Source organism: Fistularia commersonii, chromosome 18 (genome assembly GCF_037954325.1).
Source record: "Fistularia commersonii isolate RoL2024-O1a breed Wild chromosome 18, RoL_Fcom_v1.0, whole genome shotgun sequence".
Classification (NCBI taxonomy): domain Eukaryota; kingdom Metazoa; phylum Chordata; class Actinopteri; order Syngnathiformes; family Fistulariidae; genus Fistularia; species Fistularia commersonii.
The window spans coordinates 9,177,188-9,197,334 of record NC_141301.1 but is presented as its reverse complement, the minus strand read 5'-3'; the positions used below and the strand labels follow the sequence as shown (position 1 = coordinate 9,197,334).

General features: G+C 41.0%; 1 protein-coding gene across 4 annotated transcripts in view; it reads right to left on the bottom strand.

The window, feature by feature from the left end:
* Positions 1 to 20,147, bottom strand: part of dscamb (Down syndrome cell adhesion molecule b) — a 152,261-nt gene that overhangs the window by 111,851 nt on the left and 20,263 nt on the right. For all 4 annotated transcript variants that reach the window (XM_086164083.1, XM_086164085.1, XM_086164084.1 and 1 more), the window contains exons 2-3: positions 17,553 to 17,870; positions 15,835 to 15,981 (exon numbers count right to left, since the gene is read on the bottom strand). In XM_086164083.1, the coding sequence (XP_086020209.1) occupies positions 15,835 to 15,981; positions 17,553 to 17,870 (465 nt within the window). The remainder of the gene's footprint in view (positions 1 to 15,834; positions 15,982 to 17,552; positions 17,871 to 20,147) is intronic.

Genomic DNA, 20,147 nt, shown 5'->3' with positions numbered 1-20,147 from the left:
GCTGTAAACACAGGCCCGAGACGAAAAGCGGAAAAAAAAAAAAACAGAAATACTGGACGGTCTGGATTCGTCTGGATTTAGACACTTCACATTCCATGTTACTGTTACTTAGTCGCATGGATGGATAGAAGCTTTCTTGTTATTGCACAACCATACAACGAAATAGGGGTGCATCTCTATAATTGTGTTTGAAGGTAAAGAAGGATATAAAAGAGAGTCCTTCACCTATAACCTCGTGAAATGACTAACACATTCTCACAGTCTACATCACACAGCACGTAGCAACATGTAAAAATGTAAATTCAGTAAATCTCGGCTTACGAACTCCCCTGATCATGAACAAATCGCCCCACGAAGGGGTCAAATGGGGTAACCCACTCCTTCGGGTAAACGTGAGACTCTCAATTCTTCGACAGTGAAGCTGTTACTCATGAAGAACAATAGATACGCATAGTCAAATGGGTTTTATTATTGATCATGTTGTATTACATTGTGACTATGAGAAGGGTCAAAAGCAAATGGTTCTTGACTTAGCAGTTAACAGCATACGGCAACCGTACTGAAAGCTGATCCGGTCCAACGTTTGCATGATTCACCCTCTGATAGGAGCCCGAGATCGGTATAGGAGGCAACTGTTGTGTTTAAGATGAAAATGAGATGTTCATTTTGCTCTCTGGCTGTGGACAGCGGCTTGGGGAGCGAAGCTACCATCTCACCACAAGAAGATCCCCGGTTTGATTCCGACACAGGGGCGCACCCGATGTTTGTATGTACAGGAAAACCTCGGCTTACAGACAAATCAGACTTGAAACAGAATTTCCGATCAAATTTTGAATCAACTCCCGAAAAAGGCACAAACACACAAACAAAAAAACTGACGGGCTTTCCGCGCCAGTCATGCATGACACTCTGCGTTTACATTGTTCATTGTTGTGTTCCCCTGAAATAATGCAATTTTGCGCTTCTTTTCAGTGAGTTAGTCCTCAATACGGCTGCAAAGAAAGCTAAAAGTGCTGGTGCGAGTGGTGTTGGGAAAAAGTTAAGAATTACTGTCAATGTGAAGAAGGAAATAATATCTAAACATGAGCACAGTGTTCATGTTACAGATCTTGTCAAGTGCTATGGCATGGCGAAGTTAACCATCTGTACGATCCTGAAGAGAAAAAATGCACTACGGCTGATGGCTTATGTGACTAAAAGGGTGTATTTAGCGCATTTTTGCTAATGAAGCAAAGGTCTCAAGTCTTAGAAGAAGAAGAAAAGTGATTGTTAGTTTGGATAAATGAAAGACAACTTGCTGAAGATAGCATTAGTGAGGGTCTCATAGGTGAGAAGATTTTACTTTCGCAGATTTAGTGAAAGAAACCAGGGTTCAAGTGCCGGCAAGGAGAGAAAGAACACCAGAAACACAGCAGTAAGTTAAGTTATCTTTACTTCTTTTTCCTAGGAGTGCACTATGTTTTGGGGGGCTCCAATATGATCAATGGGATTTACATTGATTTCAATGGGAACTTTTTTTTTTTGCAAATATTTCCATTTGAGAACAAAGTCCAGGAACGAGTTGAATTCGTAGGTTCTACAGTATATAGAAATAAGAAAAAAATATAAAATTTGGAAATCCATAAATATACAGTGAGATAAGGCTCAATAGATTGCACAGGTTAGGATGAGTTTTACAAAGAGCGTTTCGTTATTGAGCATGTTTGTATATGTTATTACGCATTTAGAAGAGCAACACATTTAATGCATGAATTTTTACTCCTTTGAAAATGGTGGGTTTTTGGAGTAGCTTATTTAATTTGCAACTCACTTTTTTTGGCGTTACTGTTATTATTATTATTATAATTACATATTAAAGATCTATATTTCTCAGTGTTTGCACAATAAGATGCCTGCTCACACGTTTGTCAGCTTTCAGCACATGTCTATTAACATCCGATAAGACGGCAAGTAAACATTCAAGAGTGAGTATTGAAAGCCGACGAGTGATCCAATGTTTTTTGCGCCGTTTGGTGACCTTATAAGAAGAGAGGGAGAGGAAGAAAAAAACACGTGGCAAGATGAGAGGAGTTTAGAAAAATCCGTTTTGTACTGGGCGAAAACAGGAAACAAGGCCTGCTCATTCAAATTAAAATAAATAAATATGCAAAACACAGTTGTAGGAATGCGGCCAGATTTGGAGAATATCATGGCAGGGTATAAAAACATTTAATCCCCCCCCTCCCATCAGTCGATTTTCTAGATGTTGAATCTTAAAATCAAATCAGCAGAGATGTGATTTTTTTCATTTTTTTTCATTTTTTTTTTTTTAGGGCAAATCTTGCCAGGACCCTCCTCTTTCTCTTTAATATTTTCTCACAGCATCTATTTAGGCACGATTTTTAACTAACCCAGATTATGGGTTATCCTGGATTATGCAAAGGACCTTGTGCACAAACACTTATCAGTTTCATTTCTTTGTCCCCCCCCCCGATGATATTCATGCCAAATCCCACAGCGCCATATCTTTGCTCACAGCTGGCAAGTGTAACTAAAGGATTATGCAAGCAGCTTCTACAAGCAAATAGATTTCTCCCTACTTCAGAGGAAAGGGCTAGTTATGCAGCGCCTATCTGTCCGCCAGGCATGCACAAGAACATGTCTCCCAATTTCTTTTTTTTTTTTTTTTTTACTCCCTTGTTTTAACAGTGCATTTCAGGAGAAGATGGAGAGGAAGGAGTAGAGGAAGAGATCTAGTGGAGGGCAGTAAAACAAACAAACAAGCGCAAACGCAGCCAGTCTCGCCTGTTTAAATTAGTGTCGACATAATGCCTCGCTCACAAATGTATAAATCATGTCAGTTCAGGTTATGATTATTGTAATAACACAGTAATAACACAGTAATAACACAGCAATAACACGGTATATGTGAATTCAGGTGAGGCATTCCGCCATTCCTGATTTGCAAGGTAAAACACGATTGTAAGGGAATTTTCAAAAGTCAAATAAATAGATGACGTCGCTCTCGAAAAAAAAAAAAAACGCAAGCGTACACCTTTTTTGCTGGTTTTGTGCAGATATTTACACAGATATATGTAGGTTTATGCCTGATAATCGCTTTTCTTCAAGCCTGGACTTTTTACGGCGGCTTCTGATTCTCCCCCGCGGCCTTCTCACCATCCCAGAGGGAAACCCTGTATTAATTAGCATCGATCCAGAGCAGGAAAACTCAGGGCAGACTCTGGTGCGTGCAGAGACTATAGCAGATATGAAAATCTTATATTCCTTCGCATCATGCATTTTAGGGAGACCCATTGACTGGACTTCTAATTTGCCCCCGAAACTCATTACGTAAATGTTTTGAGATCAGCAATTTTAATCTCACACCCGAGATGCATACCATTCCTTCTTGCTGAGCAGGTGAGGCCCTCGTGAGCCGTTAAGCTACAAACAGCTGTGAAATCCTGGTCGTGCAAGCGGAGGTGTTTTTTTTTCATCGCCGTGAGAGATGAAGCTATTAATGTCTTGTTAAATGCAATTCGAATTTCTTCAAAAGGTCAAACGGCTATTCTTATCCGCGCGACAAACTGAATCGGGATTTATTAGGGAACGGCTGATTCAGATTACACAAATACCATTGGCTTTAGAATAAACTAAACATAATGTTTTCTGTAGAGCAATAAGATGCAAGGTGGGACTTTGGAAAGCAGTTGATACTTGACAAAAACATATTGATTGTAGAATGTATGATATAAAATATATGTAATATTTTTAGCTTCTGTCTTTTATGGTATGATATATTTTGGCCGACCGTATCTTCTGTCCTTAATCTGAGCCTAACCCTTTTGGTTAATTATTGAGATTGTTAAATCTGATGCTATATGTATTTATCTTGTAATGATTTACAGGGAATGTTTCTCTTGATTATTTCGTGTTGTGTTTTTATTAGTGACAGACTGTTTGAGGTTATGGGGCTAGTTAGTTATAAGTTAAGTAAGCAAAGGCTAAACTGGGTTAGGTTAGGCTACGTTACGTAACGTCAGGCTAGGCTGTGTTGTGTTGTGTTGTGTTGTGTTGTGTTGTGTATTCAGACAGCAATTACAACACATTCGATCTCATTTATGATTTGAGCGATAAACTAAATAATGCCCGTGCTTCTCTTCCCAATCATAAATGATAAGCTGCTAACTATTCCTTGGCTGTTAAGATGTATTTTTGTATATATATATATATATATATATATATATACACAGTATATATATATACTCTTATTCTTATATATATATATATATGTGTGTGTATATGTATTTTTATATATTTATATATTTTGATATATTTTTTTAATATATATTTTATGTATTTTTATATATATTTTATTTTTAATATTTTTTAAAACATGAATATTCAAGTAAAATATGATTTGATTCATTTCACCTGGTGCCAAAATAACTAACTTTGAGTTGTTTTTTTTCCTGAATGTATTTATTTCTTGATGCATTATGTATTCCTTATTTTTTTATTCAGTTCTTTGTTTATGTATTAGTGTAGCTCATTTTACCCATCTAATTTTATTTTGCTTATTTTTTTTCATTCTTTACTGTTTTCAAAAATCTGGAAAAAGAAAAAAAAGAAAAAAAAAGCCTCACACTAAAACTTTAGCGCCTTTGATGGAGAAATTTATTGCTCTCTGTTTATCTTTATAAAGCCCTATAGTTTTTTGGGGACTTCAAATGTCTTTGGATGTGCCTGTTCAACTGAACTATTCAAGACTGTCCAAAATCTAAATAAATGAATAAATAAATAAAGCTAAAAATGGAGCTCGCCCATAAGCGTTTCCATTGTTGAGAGAAAATAGACAGAGGAAGAAAATGAGAGAAAGAGAGGCAAATGGAGAGTTTGGCAGGGAGAAACACACAACAATTACACTTGCCCTAGGAGGCTGAGGGAACCTGACCACGTTGCTATGGCAACTCAAGTACAGCAGAAAGTAACAGGAAAATCAATTCAGATTGAGCTTATCTCTCCCTCTTGCTCACTCCCTTCTCATTTCACAAGGGCTACAAAGCATGTCTCCACTCTGAATCACATTTTTAACCGTTACAAGCCCGGACGCCGCCGTTTTGGAGCACGGCCACGCCGTCGCTTCTATTCCAGCCACGACGACAGCAAAAAAATGATGTTAAATTTGAATGCATTTCTAAGAACGCAAACTTCTGACGGACCGGTAAAAAGGAAAGACGTGGGCGTTAACGTGCTGCAACAAAACACAAATCTTAGTCACGCCGTTTCCTCCTTGCTCTTTCTTTCCTTTTCTCCCCATCCTCCTCCTCCTCCTCCTCCTCCTCCTCTTCCTCTCTGGTCGCTCCCTCCGAGGGGCAACGGCAGCTGTATGCAGGTGATAAGCGTGCAGCAGTAGACACTCGGCTCTGATTGGCTGGCTCACCTCCTACGCTGATGTGAAGATTGCAGGCTGCGTTTGTCAAAAGGCCATTCTGCTCGTGGTTGTCACCTTGTGACGTCACCAGCAGATTCAAACGGCCACACACACACTCACACTCACACATAGCACAGAGATTTGCATCATTCTGTCTCATGTTTGGTTTTCCTGCATTCATCCAGAGGGTAGGGGGGGATTATTTAACTATAAATGTACCGTGGTAACACATATTTTAAACATAAGCGACACTTGAATACACAAATAGTCATACATATACACAGAAAGTACAACAGCAACCATACAGGCAGCAGCCTGCAGGGGAGCTCGGGTGTTGTTTGAATCTTGGTGGTTGACTACACAAGGTGAGGTCAAAGACAGGCTGGAAGTCTGCTCGGTATGTGTGTGTGCGTGTGTGCGTGTGTGCGTGTGTGCATGTGTGTGTGTGTGCGGGCGGGAGAGTGTGTGTGTGTGTGTGTGTGTGTGTGTGTGTGTGTGTGTGTGTGTCTGAGTGAGTTCTCAAGGCTCATGCCAAAGGAAGCGAAGAGAGAGAGAGAGAGAGAGAGAGAGAGAGAGAGAGAGAGAAAGAAAATACCAGCCCGGGAGAAAAAAAAAAATGACAGTCCGACGTTTGGTGCATCAAGTCAAAGATGGGAGGGTCACCTTGTGGTGACACCGGTTGGTCGTTTGTCGTTGGTCGTTCCTGTCTGAGGAAACATTTGTCGAAAATCACTCATCAAATAGAGCTCAGTAGAAATGCATTAGGACCTGTAACAACTGCTTTTTTATACATATATATATCTATATCTATATATATATAGATATATATATGCATGTGTGTGTGTGTGTGTGTATAGGTGGATGTTTATATATATGTATGTGTGCATTATATAGTACACACATATACGTATGTATACATTACAGAATTATATACATATATACCTCACATATACACACACACCTATATGAGTATATATATATATATATGTATGTATATATATATATATGTATATATTAACACAAACATACATTACATATATACACACACAATACATATATATAGAGTACATACACATCTATACACTTAACATATATAACATAGATACACATATATGGTTATGTATATATGCAGTGCAGACATGTATATGTAGATAGTACTTATATATACAGTACACACACACACACATATATCTACACAATACATATATATGCATTTTACACAGAACTACACACATACACATGGCTATGTGTACATATTTATAATCTTTTTCATATATTGGCCCATTAATTGGTTCAGTGTTTTGGTGTGGATGGTAGTTGTGTGTTTAGCTGTCTGATTATTTACATTATTATCAAGAGTTGTTTGTTCACCATTTAACTAGAAATACAACAGCATTTTCGCTTCCATTGGAAGTGAAATGCTCCCTATCTGACCAAACAGAACAATGGCAATAACAGAGGCAATTATTTGCCGAATTTATTTCATATTTCACAATAACCAACAATAGCTGTGAGAATATTTCCCTATTTGGGCTACCTTATCAGAGGGGGGGATTCATATTAAGGATTTTGGAGAGGAATATTTTTGACCCCTGACCTCCATCCCAAGTTTTTCAGTAAATGATGGTAAGCGTGCACCTGCGGTGCACCCACACTGCACACAGAAGACATCTACGTAAATAACAAGTGAACAGCAACTTACAGAATACACCACAGAGCAGATAGCGTGGCTAGATTCCACATAGCTCTTAGCTTATCATCAATCCCCACTGCAGCAGTTGCCACTTGATTGACATGCAGTACAGTCAATCTGAGATTGTGATCCAAATATCGTTCCACCATGACTGATGATCATTTGGTAGTCTATTTGGGACTGGCTCCCAGAAACTACTGTCCAGATTATGCAATCCTGATTTCAATTTTTTTGTGAGACGTCATCAAAGAAAAATAAACACTAAAAATGTACAGAACTCTATTGTGTCATACATGTTCAAGAAGTTACGGAAGGTAGATATGTATTTTAGATATAAAGTATGGCAGGTATATATAAATAAATATCTGTTTAGCTTTTTTAATGTTGCTAGATCATTTTGATATGATTGTTTAAAGAGGGGGCGGCACAGTGGCGCAGTGGTTAGCACTTGGGACCTTTCTGTGTTGAATTTTGCACGTTCCCCCCATGTCTGCACCCCCGTATCTGCATTGGCATCCAGGAGATTAAATGGAAATTTGGGAAAAATTACCCCGAATGAGAGAGTTAAAGTTTATCTGTGTGTATATGTGGCCCGCGAAAAGTCAAAGGTGTATCCCGCCTCCCGCCCGATGACAGGTGGGATAGGCTCCAGCATCCCCTGGGATCCTGAGTGCAGCATAAGCAACAGATAATGGATGGACGTATGGATGTTTTAAAACATAGGTGTCAAACTCTGACCCTCGGGCCAAATTTGGCCTGCACTGTGATTATATTTGGCCCGCAAAGCCATAGCAAATGACTATTGGAGCTGGACCGCCGGTATAGTTTACAGTGCATGTACCGCTAATTCTACAAATCCCAGAATTTTCTGCTGGTATTTTGGCACGAATATCACAACAGGACCCATAAACGCCATCTCCTTTGTGTACAGTGGTCATAGCAACCTTATGCTAATACTGGCACCCTGCTACTTAGGCAGAAAACAGGATTTTGCATGTATACAATATTAAGTCATATATTGTATAGTATTAAGCTATGCTTGTTCCATATTTAGTTTTTAAGCAAAACTTGTTTGGGTCCATATGGAAAGGTTCATTATTATATCTGGAAGAAGTTTTTTTTCAATGATTATCAATGTTGGCCCGCGACTTTGTCCCAGTTTTGAATTTTGGCCCACTGTGTATTTGAGTTTGACACCCCTGTTTTAAAAGGAGCTTGCAAGCTAAAAATGTGAGGATGTTGAAGTGTTTTCAATTAACATCTGTCTATCCTGTCTGAGGAAGATTATTCTGCGGGGAGAAAAGAAAAAGAAAAAAAAAATGTTTGTCGTTCTCTAACGTTCTTCATTTCTGACATGATCTGATGTCTCGTTTGGTATGAACAAGGATTTCAATAATTCCCAAACTGTTGATTTCTAAACATCTAGATTTTTAATGGTTCCATAATAACATTACATTTAAATTTGAAAAACAATATTGATCACAATATGCACGCTGTAGGAGCATGATCGTGCCGGATAGCCAGCATGAGGCCGCAGACACTGAGGCTTTGTGTGAAAGTTTAAAGAGGCTCAATGTGATTTAGCGTATTTTTACAGATTTACCACCCCGGGAGCAGAATAAGATGATGCATTAATCCTTGATTAGATGGAAGATGAAGAAGTGGGAGAGGAAAGAGAAAAAAAAAAATGGGAAAAATCCTTCTTAGGTCAGCGGAGTGATTTGGGTTATTAAGTGCCTTTTTTTCTTTTCTTTTTTTTTGTGTTAATCAGTCACTTTTAAGATGGGATCAGACACTGTTGCATTATGGCGTGTGATTGAGCGCATAAGGATGCCGCCCCCCAAATGGGTGCTTTAGCTGGGAACATATGCACGGGGATTCTGCTTAAAACTGCCACCTGTCACCGAGACGCGACGAAAGAGGCAGGCGGCGGGAGTGGCAAAGTATTTTTTTTCACCTAGACGCCCGTCATCAGCCGAAGAGGCGTGCATCTAGGAGTTTATAAACAGGAAATTAATTGCTTGTTCCTGCTGTAATTAGCTCACACTATGTTTATTACTAATCTGTGACTTGGCCTACGGCCAGGCTAAGTCTGGCTCATCTCCAGTCCATTTTCAACAGCGTGGCCCCGCGGTAATCCGTGACCTAAACGAGCCAGACCCAGCCTCATTCCACTGCATGTCTATATATCGAACTTTTTCCCATCAAATGCGACGCTCGCAATTTCATATGCCCATTGGACATGATCTGCGCTAAGACTAAAAAAAGCTACTTTTAATTTTTTTTTTTTTTTCAGTTGCCCGCAGCCTAATCTGGCTGTCGATTCCCTTTCCTGTTGGAAGCTATTGCCAAATCGGCGATTTATTCAAGATTCTATCTTCGATTGGAGCAAAAAAGAAAAAAAAAAAAAATGGGCATCCCCATTACCAAGAGCTAAATTGCCTATTAAAGATGAGAGCGTGCTTGGTCTCCCAAAGCGCCTCGCCATCACCGCCCTAATCAGTCCCCGCCTAAACAGCCTAATGGCTGCCATATTGATGCTGTTTATTAGTAAACACTGATGGAAGAGTGCCCGCTTCAACAGTTGTTGATTTTGTCTGCCCGTATGGAGCATCAGCTGGGAATAGCCGCCGACAAGCCAGCATGTCATCTGGTGTTCAGTCTGCCATCGCTAAACAGACTGCTTTATTGTTCCACCGACGCCGCATTCTGGACGACGGCCGATGGCTTCGTATGAAATATAAACCTCGTATAAAAACACAAAATTTTCCCGTCTCCATCTCGTGTCTTCTGACATGCTGAATTTCTCTGATTTTACCAAGGCTGAAAGAGGATTTTTTTTGAATAAACGCAGTTACAAAGAATTCACACTAAAGCCAGCGAGACAATTTAAATATGACTTTATCTTAAGATATTTTTGGGAAGCATGGATCAAATCCCCCCCCCCCCCCCCCCCCCCGTCTCTGCACCCCCCACCCCCGACCCCCAGATCGATCCTTATCAAATATGTATCACGCTCTCAAACCTTCGCCGCAGCGGCAAAGAATACTTCAGACGGATCAAATGGAGTCAGACTGAGGCTTGGCTTTCTTTCTTTCTTTCTTTCTTTCTTTCTTTCTTTCTTTCTTTCTTTCTTTCTTTCTTTCTTTCTTTCTTTCTTGCTTTCTTTCTGGCGGCAACACGGGGAAGATTTGAAACCAAAATAAAAATGCAAAAAAAAAAAAAAACAGGTCTTGATGTTAAAGCTGTATGACAAAAGTGCCGAAAACCAAAGCTTTTGTGTCTTAAAAAAAAAAAAAAAAATGTTAAAAAAACAGTACACAAAGACAACCACTGCATTCCGTGTAACCCTTACTTTTCACTAAAAGCATCTTGTCCAATTCCCCAAACTCCCCTCTGCATCACACTTATATGTTGCAAATGCATCCCTCAGCTCATATTTCCCATAATTCTCCGCGGCACGGTGTAATTAATGCACACAAATATTGATTTTTTTTTCTCTCTCCCTCTCTCTCTTTCTCTTCGCCCTCTTTTCAAATATCTTTCGAGAGAGTGACCCTCGGCCGACGAACCGAAGAACCGTTTCCAGCGAAAAAATTCATTTCGATGAAAATGCGTGCAGAATTAGCACAAACGCAGACGTGCACGTTCACGCACCGAGCAAACAATGAGCGACCCATCCCCCCCCTCCTCCGAGCCTTCGGGAAGCTGTGTGTGAGTGGACTGGGGGGGGGAAGGGGGGTGCAATGAAAGACAAGGGTCAGCATTTCACTAACCGCTGATGTGTGTAGGAGGAGGGTCCATCAAAATGATGTGGCGGCGTTGTTTTCGTTGCAGACAGGTGGAGTAACACGCACACACACACACATGCCGAGGAGAGGCGTATTTCTGCGTGATATTTACAGCTCCCCGTCATTTGCAACGAGGTTATGCGTAAGAATCGCAAAACCCCTGCTTGAGCCATGACCCATTTTTCTGTCCCACGCCCCCTCCACGCCCCCCAACCCTCCGACAACAAGCTCGGTGAGTGTCAGCAGGAGAAACGGAAAAGGAAGGACGGATGCGAGCAGGAAGAAAAGGCAGGGTCCTCTCGCCACCTTTCCTCTAACACGCCCTCTCCTCTTCCTACTGACTCCCCCCCCCCAGCCCCCTTCTTTCCAAGGTTGGCCCGACTTTGGGCGTGTTGAATTTACAGCCCCGTTGCCTGGTGCCGTCGCTGTCAATCTCGTTGAGAAATGGAGGCGGGCGGCGAGATCGGCGGCATGATAAATAAATTCCCAGCCGAGCAATGACCCCCTTAAAACTCCAAAAATAAATTAATAAAAAACAACACTCAGGGCGGCCTCTTTCTCCGAAGAATTTTTAGAGTTTAGATTTTAGCTTATTTTAGGCGCTTACTTACTCCTTTTTTTTTGTACCGAGTAGGAGATGACGAATATAAAAATTTAACCTGAATTAGCAGCTAGCCTCATATCAGTTGGCTCTCTTTCTTCAGATGACAGATTGCTACCTAGTTAGCATGCCACATGCAAACAGAAAAACTGTTTCATTAGCCTCTATAGGGCGCTAAAGCTAAAAACACTCAGCTAGGGAATAGCTGACATGAAAAATTCAATAATTTACTTAACTATTTTTTTACCGGTGCACTAAGCGTTGCACAGAGTTATTTGCATAAAAGCATATTTTTGTTGTTTTTTTGGTTGCCTTTGGTTACCCACCTCTGTTGAGGAAGTATATTTTATCGGAATCAGAAAAATCGGAATTAGCTTTATTGACCAAGTATGTTCACAGATTTGGACATGAAGGTAAGCAATGACTGGAATATTGTAAATAACGCAAACTACAAAGAGCGAGTCCTGCAAATAAAAAGAAAGGAAAATGCCAATCACCCTTATTGTACTTTAATTGCACTACTAATTATATATTATTATGAAGTTACATGGGAGTTGGAGGTGGGAACAGTCACCACTCCTTGTTATTTTATAGGTACAGAATACGTCAGTTGGGACTGAGGATGAAGACTAGAGAGGTTCATCGACTCGAAACTGGCCTGATTATTTTTCGGAATAATGAAAGCATGAATATCTCCGATTGCTCACCGTCCTTCTTCGTCAGTTGTGGGAAAAAAAAACAAACAAACATGTAATATCCTGGTAATAACATACTTGTCCTGAATGCAAACATTGTCTGCTTTGCGGACCAAGGCCAACCCAGCTCATTATGCTTGCTAACATTTTGAAGGACAGAGAAGAAAGGTATTTAAATGAAAGCACATGCATACACGCGTGCACACACCCTTTCAAAAAGCATGGCCACTTGACACTCATACAGAAATGTAAAGATCACATACATAAATATATGAACAGTGGTCCGTCATGTAAAATCCCACCCCTCCCTGGATTCCCTCCATTTTTTTTTTCCTCTTTCATCTCCCTCTATTAGCTCCGTCAATTGTTTATCAAACGCGCGCGAGGAGACGACTGGAGAGCGGGTGCGTTTGAAAAAGCTTGCGCCGCCAGATCCATTTTAAAATTCATGAGGGGTTAATGGTATGTTAGTGGCAACATTAGGGACCCAGCAAGCTGCCGTCGCGCTCATTCACACTGAAAAACAGGCCTGCTTTGAATGACTACTAAGCAGCCCTCGTTCTGAGGGGTAATTCATATTGTAATTAACTTTTCAATCACACATGATTAATTAGGGATGGACCCTGGTCTGTAATTGTGCATCTATTATTGACCCTGATGTAAATCGCTGGATTTTCAAAGATTTCAGCGGGCCGCGTTTTTAAGCAAGGTTCCCCTTAAAGCAAATGCAGCGATCAAAGGGTTGTAGGTCTCTTTTTGCGGTTTTGTTTTTTTAGAATATTGTTGTTGTTGACGTTATTCCAAGCCGGTTTTCAAAAAAAAAAATCACCAATAAGTCGACCGTCACATTTGTATTTGTGTCTCCGGTCGGAGAACATTCAAAGATCTTTCTTCGCATTTTGATGCACAATGCAAGAGAAGTGCGCTTGATGTTACCGCTCTCAACAAACACCTGACATCAATAATTCAGGTGGCGGCGGTGGGATAGCTTTATTTTATGTCCGCCGGGGGCTAAGTCTTCTTTCATGAAAAATTGAAAAAAAAAAAGGAAAAATAAAAAAATAAAAAAAGGAAAGAACTGGTGGAAGAATGGGGAAAGTAGGATGGGTCAAATCTCTGGCACTCATCCCAACCCCCCCACCCCCGCCCCCCCTCGCTCAGAACAAACAGACCCTCTCCATGACAGCGTGAGGTGAATCTGCTCATGCATCAGAATCCGCCATCAAATATTTATCAGAGAGCAGCAGTGATTTTGACCGTGCGCTCATGCTTTTGACAGTGGCCCCGCCGCCGCCGCCGCCGCCACCATGCTTATCGGAAAAAACTATTTTTTTTTTCCCACTCAAAAGAATTATGTGTGTACGGCATGTGTGTACGGCATGTGTGTACGGCGAGATTAATAAAATCATTGCTTCAGTCTGTTGGTTCCATGGGTAATCTGTTCCTATTCGAAGATTTAAAAAAATATATATTGCCATAAAGCATGTAATAATAATAATTATAATAATGCATTTTATTTAAGACGCCTTACTTGACACTCAAGGACACTCTACAGATATATACACATACACTAAATCAAGATTTAAAAGAAACTATTTAAAGAGGAGAATAAATTAAGAATAGAAGACTAAAAAAATACATTTAAAAAACACAATTTAAAAAAATGTAATTTTTTTGAATCGACGAACGCGTTCACACAGAGCATATCTGGGCTAATAGGCCTTCGCTTCAGTAAATAGATATAGAGGTGAGACTACTCCGTTTTGCCCAACACAGTAAAAATAGACCTTCTCCCCAACAATTCCGTCGGTGCAGCGCGGCGCAGTCAGTTCGACGTCAGGCCTTCAACCGGCGGCTCGCGGTGAGCAACTTCACCAATCTTGAGTAAATAAGTCACTGGCATGGATCAGAGGACACATCTTCATGCTTGAGCAGACACATTTAAAATGCCACCAAAACATTGTCCTAGATTTTTGCCCTCAGTCAAATGACATCAAGTGCTCACTTACAGGTCCCCGAACCCCATCGGTACGGAGCAGGAACCAGCCTGCGGGCCAGAAAACATAGAGCGATAGGAGAGATAATCATCAAGTTTAATTCAAGTAAAAAAGAAAAATAAGATTTAAAAACCCAGCCTGCATGATAACTTGGGTTTGTCATGCTGGGGCGCCAAAGGAGAAAGGTAAGTGGGTCAACGATGCCATGTAAACTGTTCTGCTTTACCCCTTGCTGGACTCAAAATGGAGGCGGCTGAGGTGGAGCGTGTGCGTGTGTGTGTGTGTTTGTGTGCGCGCCTGTGTGTCGGAGAGAGAAGCTCGGTGATTCAATGTGACACTTATCAACATCCTCCGGCTAGATTGAGGACAGAGCTATACGGAGCTGCAGAGCCGCAGTGACAGCGGAGCGAGACAGTAAACAGGTGAAAGGGTGACCGAGAGTGAAACGGAACGGTGTCCGGAAGAGGGAGCGAACTACGAGGGGGGGCCGGGAAAAATGGTGACAAAATCATTCATTATCATTCATTCATTATCTATATCGCATATCCTACACTCAGGGTTGCGGAGGGGCTGGAGTCTATCCCAGAGACATAGAACCATTCACTCACTCATTTACATGTAATATATAGACATACAGCCATTCACAAGCTTATTCACATGCTAAATAGACATTCAACCATTCCCTTTCATACAAACATCTTACAGATACAACATTTCACTTGATCATTTACACATCTTATGAAGACACACAACTTTTCACTCATTCATTCACATGTCTTAAATAGACATAAAACGATTCACTCACTCACTCACGTCATTTAGAGACACACAGACATTCATTCTGTCATTCACATGTCCTATAGAGACATACCATTCACTCGCTAATTAAATGTCTTATAGACATACAACCATTCGTCCTGTCTTTAGCATGTCATATCAAGATATATGCAACCATTTACTCACTCCACCATTCACATGTCTTATATAGACAAACAACCATTCACTGGCTCATTTATATGTCATGTAGAGACAACCATTCATTCTGTCATTCACACATCTTATAGAGACATACAACAATTCTCTCGCTTATTTACATGTCACATACAGATAAACAACCATTCACTTGCTTATTCACACATCTTATAGAGACACAAAACCGTTCACTTGCTCATTCACAATTCCAATCTGGCCAATTTAGGGTATCCAATAAAGCTAATTTGTGTTTTTGGATTGCAGTTGGAAACCTGGAGAGTAAACCCATGCACAGAAAGGCTCCCCCGGTCAGAATGGAGGACCAGGAATGTCACATCGCCCAAAAACGCCACAAAGATCAGACGCAGCTGATGTCGCATCTGAGAGAGGATTATCACCGTTTCCAGGTTGTAAACAGGATGGCTCGACACACTCTTGCTCATGGAAGAGATAATGCCCGACAAAATATTGCGAGTAGCTGTCACGTTTTCAACCTTTGACTCTGGGCTTTGTATACACAGGCCAAAGTTAACGGAGACAATAATCCAGACAAAATTATGCTACATAGAAAAATCACACACTACTCAGCCCAAACAACCGCAGAAGGCCAAGATGATATACTGAACAGATTTCAAAAAATCCACTTAAACATGAAATATACAGTTGTCTTACCTGAGCTGAGTGACACTGTGTCTTTCTCCCATGATACGACACTGACGTAGGCCTCGACCGACGCAGGGATAATGCACTTGAAGACGGCTACATTGCCTCGCATAGCCTTCTGGTCAGCCACTCTGACCGTGTAGGGTTCCCGTGAGACTGTGGACGAGACACAACAGTGAAAAAACACGAAAGGCGTCACGAATTAGAGATTATTTCTCTGGTTTCATATTCTTGAACATCATATTTATACTTGATAGTCATGCATCCATTCTTTGTCTACGACACTTATCCTGCAGTCAGGGTCACGGAGGGTCTAGCCCAGCTGACACTAGGCCGGAGGTGGGGTTCAGTTTCCAATCGATTCCCTCTATCATTCGTACATCATATACGATGTACGATGACATACCACCATTCTCTGGCTCATTCAAACATGATAAAGAGACATACATATAGGGGCGATGTGACGCAGGGGGTTAGAGCGGTGATCCTTGGAACTGAACATTCCTGGTTCGATTTCCAGGGTCCTCCTATCCTGTCGAAGTGTTGTTGAGCGAGACACTGAACCCCTAACTTCCCTCCTGGCGCTACTCAGTACCTGCCTTCTGCTCGCGGTTGATCCATGATAGGTTAAATGCAGTGGTCGAATCTTGCTGATTTGTGCTGTATGTATAACTGAATGTGATGAATAAAGCGATTTCTATATAATCACCCTCACATCTTATAGAGACAATCAATCATTCACAAGTAATACAAACCGACTACTCGATATCTCATTCACAATTCTTATAGAGTCATACAAAAATTCACTCACTCGTTCACACATCATATGGAGTCATACAAACATTCACAGTTCATACAGACACATATACCTCAAATCCCTACTCAAAACCCATCTGTTTAAAGAGCCTATTCCACCCGTTAGCTGCTTTCACTTTTAGTTACCCCTGTAAACACGTGTGGATATATCTTATATTTGTATATGTGTGTATGTGCATGTCTGCATGTGTATATATGTATTTACATTTGTTTTTGTTTTTTTGTTTCTTTAAACTGCATCATCACTTTTATTACTTTATTTCAATCATTTCTTTGGATCTATATTTTTTCTGTATATGTATATGTCTGTACACTGTCCTTGAGTGGTAAATAAGATGCCTCAAATTGAATTTATTATTACTATTACTATTTTACTATTATTATTGTTACTATTATTATTGTATTGTTATTATTATTATTGAAGAGAAAAGCAGAAAGAAGAGGATTATTATTATTATTATTATTATTATTATATAACCATTCACATGTCAGGTGGAGATGCAACAATTCACTCCTTCATTCATCTGGGCAGTGTCTCCAATCAGCCATTTGTATGTTTTTGGACTGTGGGAGAAAACTGTTAAACCCTATGCAGTCACGGGGGAGGACATGAATACTCCACACAGAATCAAACCAGGGACAGGGACCTTATATTTGATATTTTCGTTAAATTACATAAGGTATTGAGTTAGTTTAGGTAAATTATACCTTTTTTCATACTGTTTTTTCATCACCGAACAAAATTGTGGAATATTTCAATCATTCCTCCCCTATGGGTTACTAAGCCTTGCTCTCTTCTACCTCTGCTGTCTGGCTCTCCATCCATTTGTTTTTCCGCTGGGTCTTTAACACGTATTGCCACCATTCTTCTCAACATCATCATTAGATATACCAGTCCTCTGTGAACTCACCAGCTTTAACGTGAACATCCTGACTCCTAATCTTCCCAGAAGGGTTCTCGGCAGTGCAGTAGTATGTGTTATCATGGATTAGCTTGCTGTAGCTGGAAGGCAGAAAATTGAAGATCTGAAGGGTTCCGTTTGGGTGGACGTGGCGGATGCCCGGGACATCATAGATCTCCTCGCCGGTAGCCAGGTACCACCGCAACGTGGCAGGGGGTGCACCCCCAGCAGGACAGGGCACTGAGGTCCCTGTGGTGCTGGCAAATACTACCTCTTGCAGAGATGCATTGACAAAATATAAACTGGAATGTAGGTCCTCACTAAAAACTGCAAGAAAGAGAGAGAGAGAAAGTGAAAAAAATATTAGCGTGGGTTATATTCACCTTTCCAACTCAAACGGTTTCAAAAATGACTGAACATGTTTTTTTTTTAGAAGAAATATGGACCTGATTAAGAGTTGGGTTTATACTGGACCCAAATATGTCCTTTGCTATGCTTCATCGTAGTTGTATGATTCCTCAAAACAGAAGGTCAAGAATAACTACAAATATGAAATAAAATCAAATAACAGCAACAACAACAATAATAATAATAACAATAATACTCTTCTTCTTTTGGCTCTTCTCTTCAGGGGTCGCCACAGCGAATCAACTTTCTCCATTTAACCCTATTCTCTGTATCCTCCTCTCTCACACCAACTACCTCCATATCCTCTCTTACTTCCTCCATAAATCTTCCCTTTGGTCTCCCTCAAGACCTCTTGCCTGACAGCGCCAATTCTAGCATCCGTCTACCAATATACTCACTATCCCTCCTCTGTACATGACCGAACCATCTCAGTCTGGCGTCTCTGACCTTCTCTCCAAAACATCTAACGTGTGCTGTTCCTCTGATAGACTCATTTCTGATCCTATCCATTCTGGTCACTCCCAAAGAATACCTCAACATCTTCATCTGTGCAACCACTAGTTCTGCCTCCTATTCTTTAGTCATTGTAACTGTTTCTACGCCATACAGCATTACTGGTCCAACCACTGTCTTGTACATCTTTTTCCTTTCATTCTGGCCGATAATCTTCTATCATAGTACACCTGACATCTTTCTCCACCCATTCCAAGCTGCTTGAACCCATCTCTTCACCTCTTGCCCTGGACTCCGTTGCCCAAGTACCTGAAATCCTCCAACTTCTCAATCTTCACTCCCTGTAGCCTCACCGTTCCCCCTGAGTTCCTCTCATTCAAACACATATATTCTGTCTTGCTGCGATTAACTTTCATTCCTCTCCTTTCCGGAGCATGCCTCCACCTCTCCAGATTTTCCTCTACCTGTTTTCTGCGCTCACTACAGATCACAATGTCATCTGCAAACATCATGGTCCATGGAGATTCCTGTCTAACCTCATCTGTCAGCCTGTCCATCATCACTGCGAACAAGAAGGGGCTCAGAGCTGATCCCCAATGGAGTCCCACCTCCACGTTGAACTTCTCTGTTACCCCTACAGCACACCGTACCACTGTCTCACAGCTAGCATACATGTCCTGCACCAGTCTAACATACTTCTCTGCCTCTCAAGACTTCCTCATACAACATCAGTGCTCCTCTCTTGGCACCCTGTCATATGCTTTTTCTAGGTCTACAAAAACACAATGCAGCTCCCTCTGGCCTTCTCTGTACTTATCTATTACCATTCTCAAAGCAAATACTGCCTCTGTAGTACTCTTTCTAGACATGAAGCCATTCTGCTGTTCACAAATGCTGACTTCTGCTTTCAGTCAAGTTTCCACTACTCTTTCCCATAACTTCATTGTATGGCTCATCAACTTTATCCCTCTATAGTTGCCGCAATTCTGCACATCCCCCTTATCCTTAAAAATAGGCACCATCACACTTTGTCTCCATTCTTCAGGCATCTTCTCACTCTCGAAGATCCTGTTGAATAATCAAGTCAGAAACTCTACCGCTGCCTCTCCTAGACACTTCCACTCCTCCACAGGTATATCATCAGGACCAACTGCTTTTCCATTCTTCACCCTCTTCAATGCCTTGCTCGCTTCACCTTTACTAATTTGTGCTACTTTGTGGTCTACAATAGTCACCTCTTCTACCCTTGCCTCTGTCATTTCCCACATTCATAAGCTCTTCAAAGTATTCTTTCCATCTTCCCATCACTCTTCTAACATCTGTCAATACATTTCCCTCTCTCTTCTTAAACACCTGGACCTAGTGTACATGCTTTCCATCATTATCTTCTGTTTCACCAACCTGTATGGATCATTCTCTCCCTCCTTACTGTCCAACCGAGAATACAGGTCATTGTACGCTCTTTGTTTCGCCTTTGCTACCTCTATCTTGACCTTTCGTTATATCTCCCTGTACTCCTGTCTGTTCTCTTCAATCCTCTCAGTATCCCACTTCTTCTTTGCTAACCACTTTCTCTGTATATACTCCTGCACTTCCTCATTCCACCACCAAGTCTCCTTATCTACTTTCCTTCCAGATGACACACCAAGTACTCTTCTACCTGTCTCCCTGATAACACTAGCTGTTGTTGTCCAATCATCTGGAAGCTCACCCTGACCACCCAGACCCTTTCTCAACTCCTCC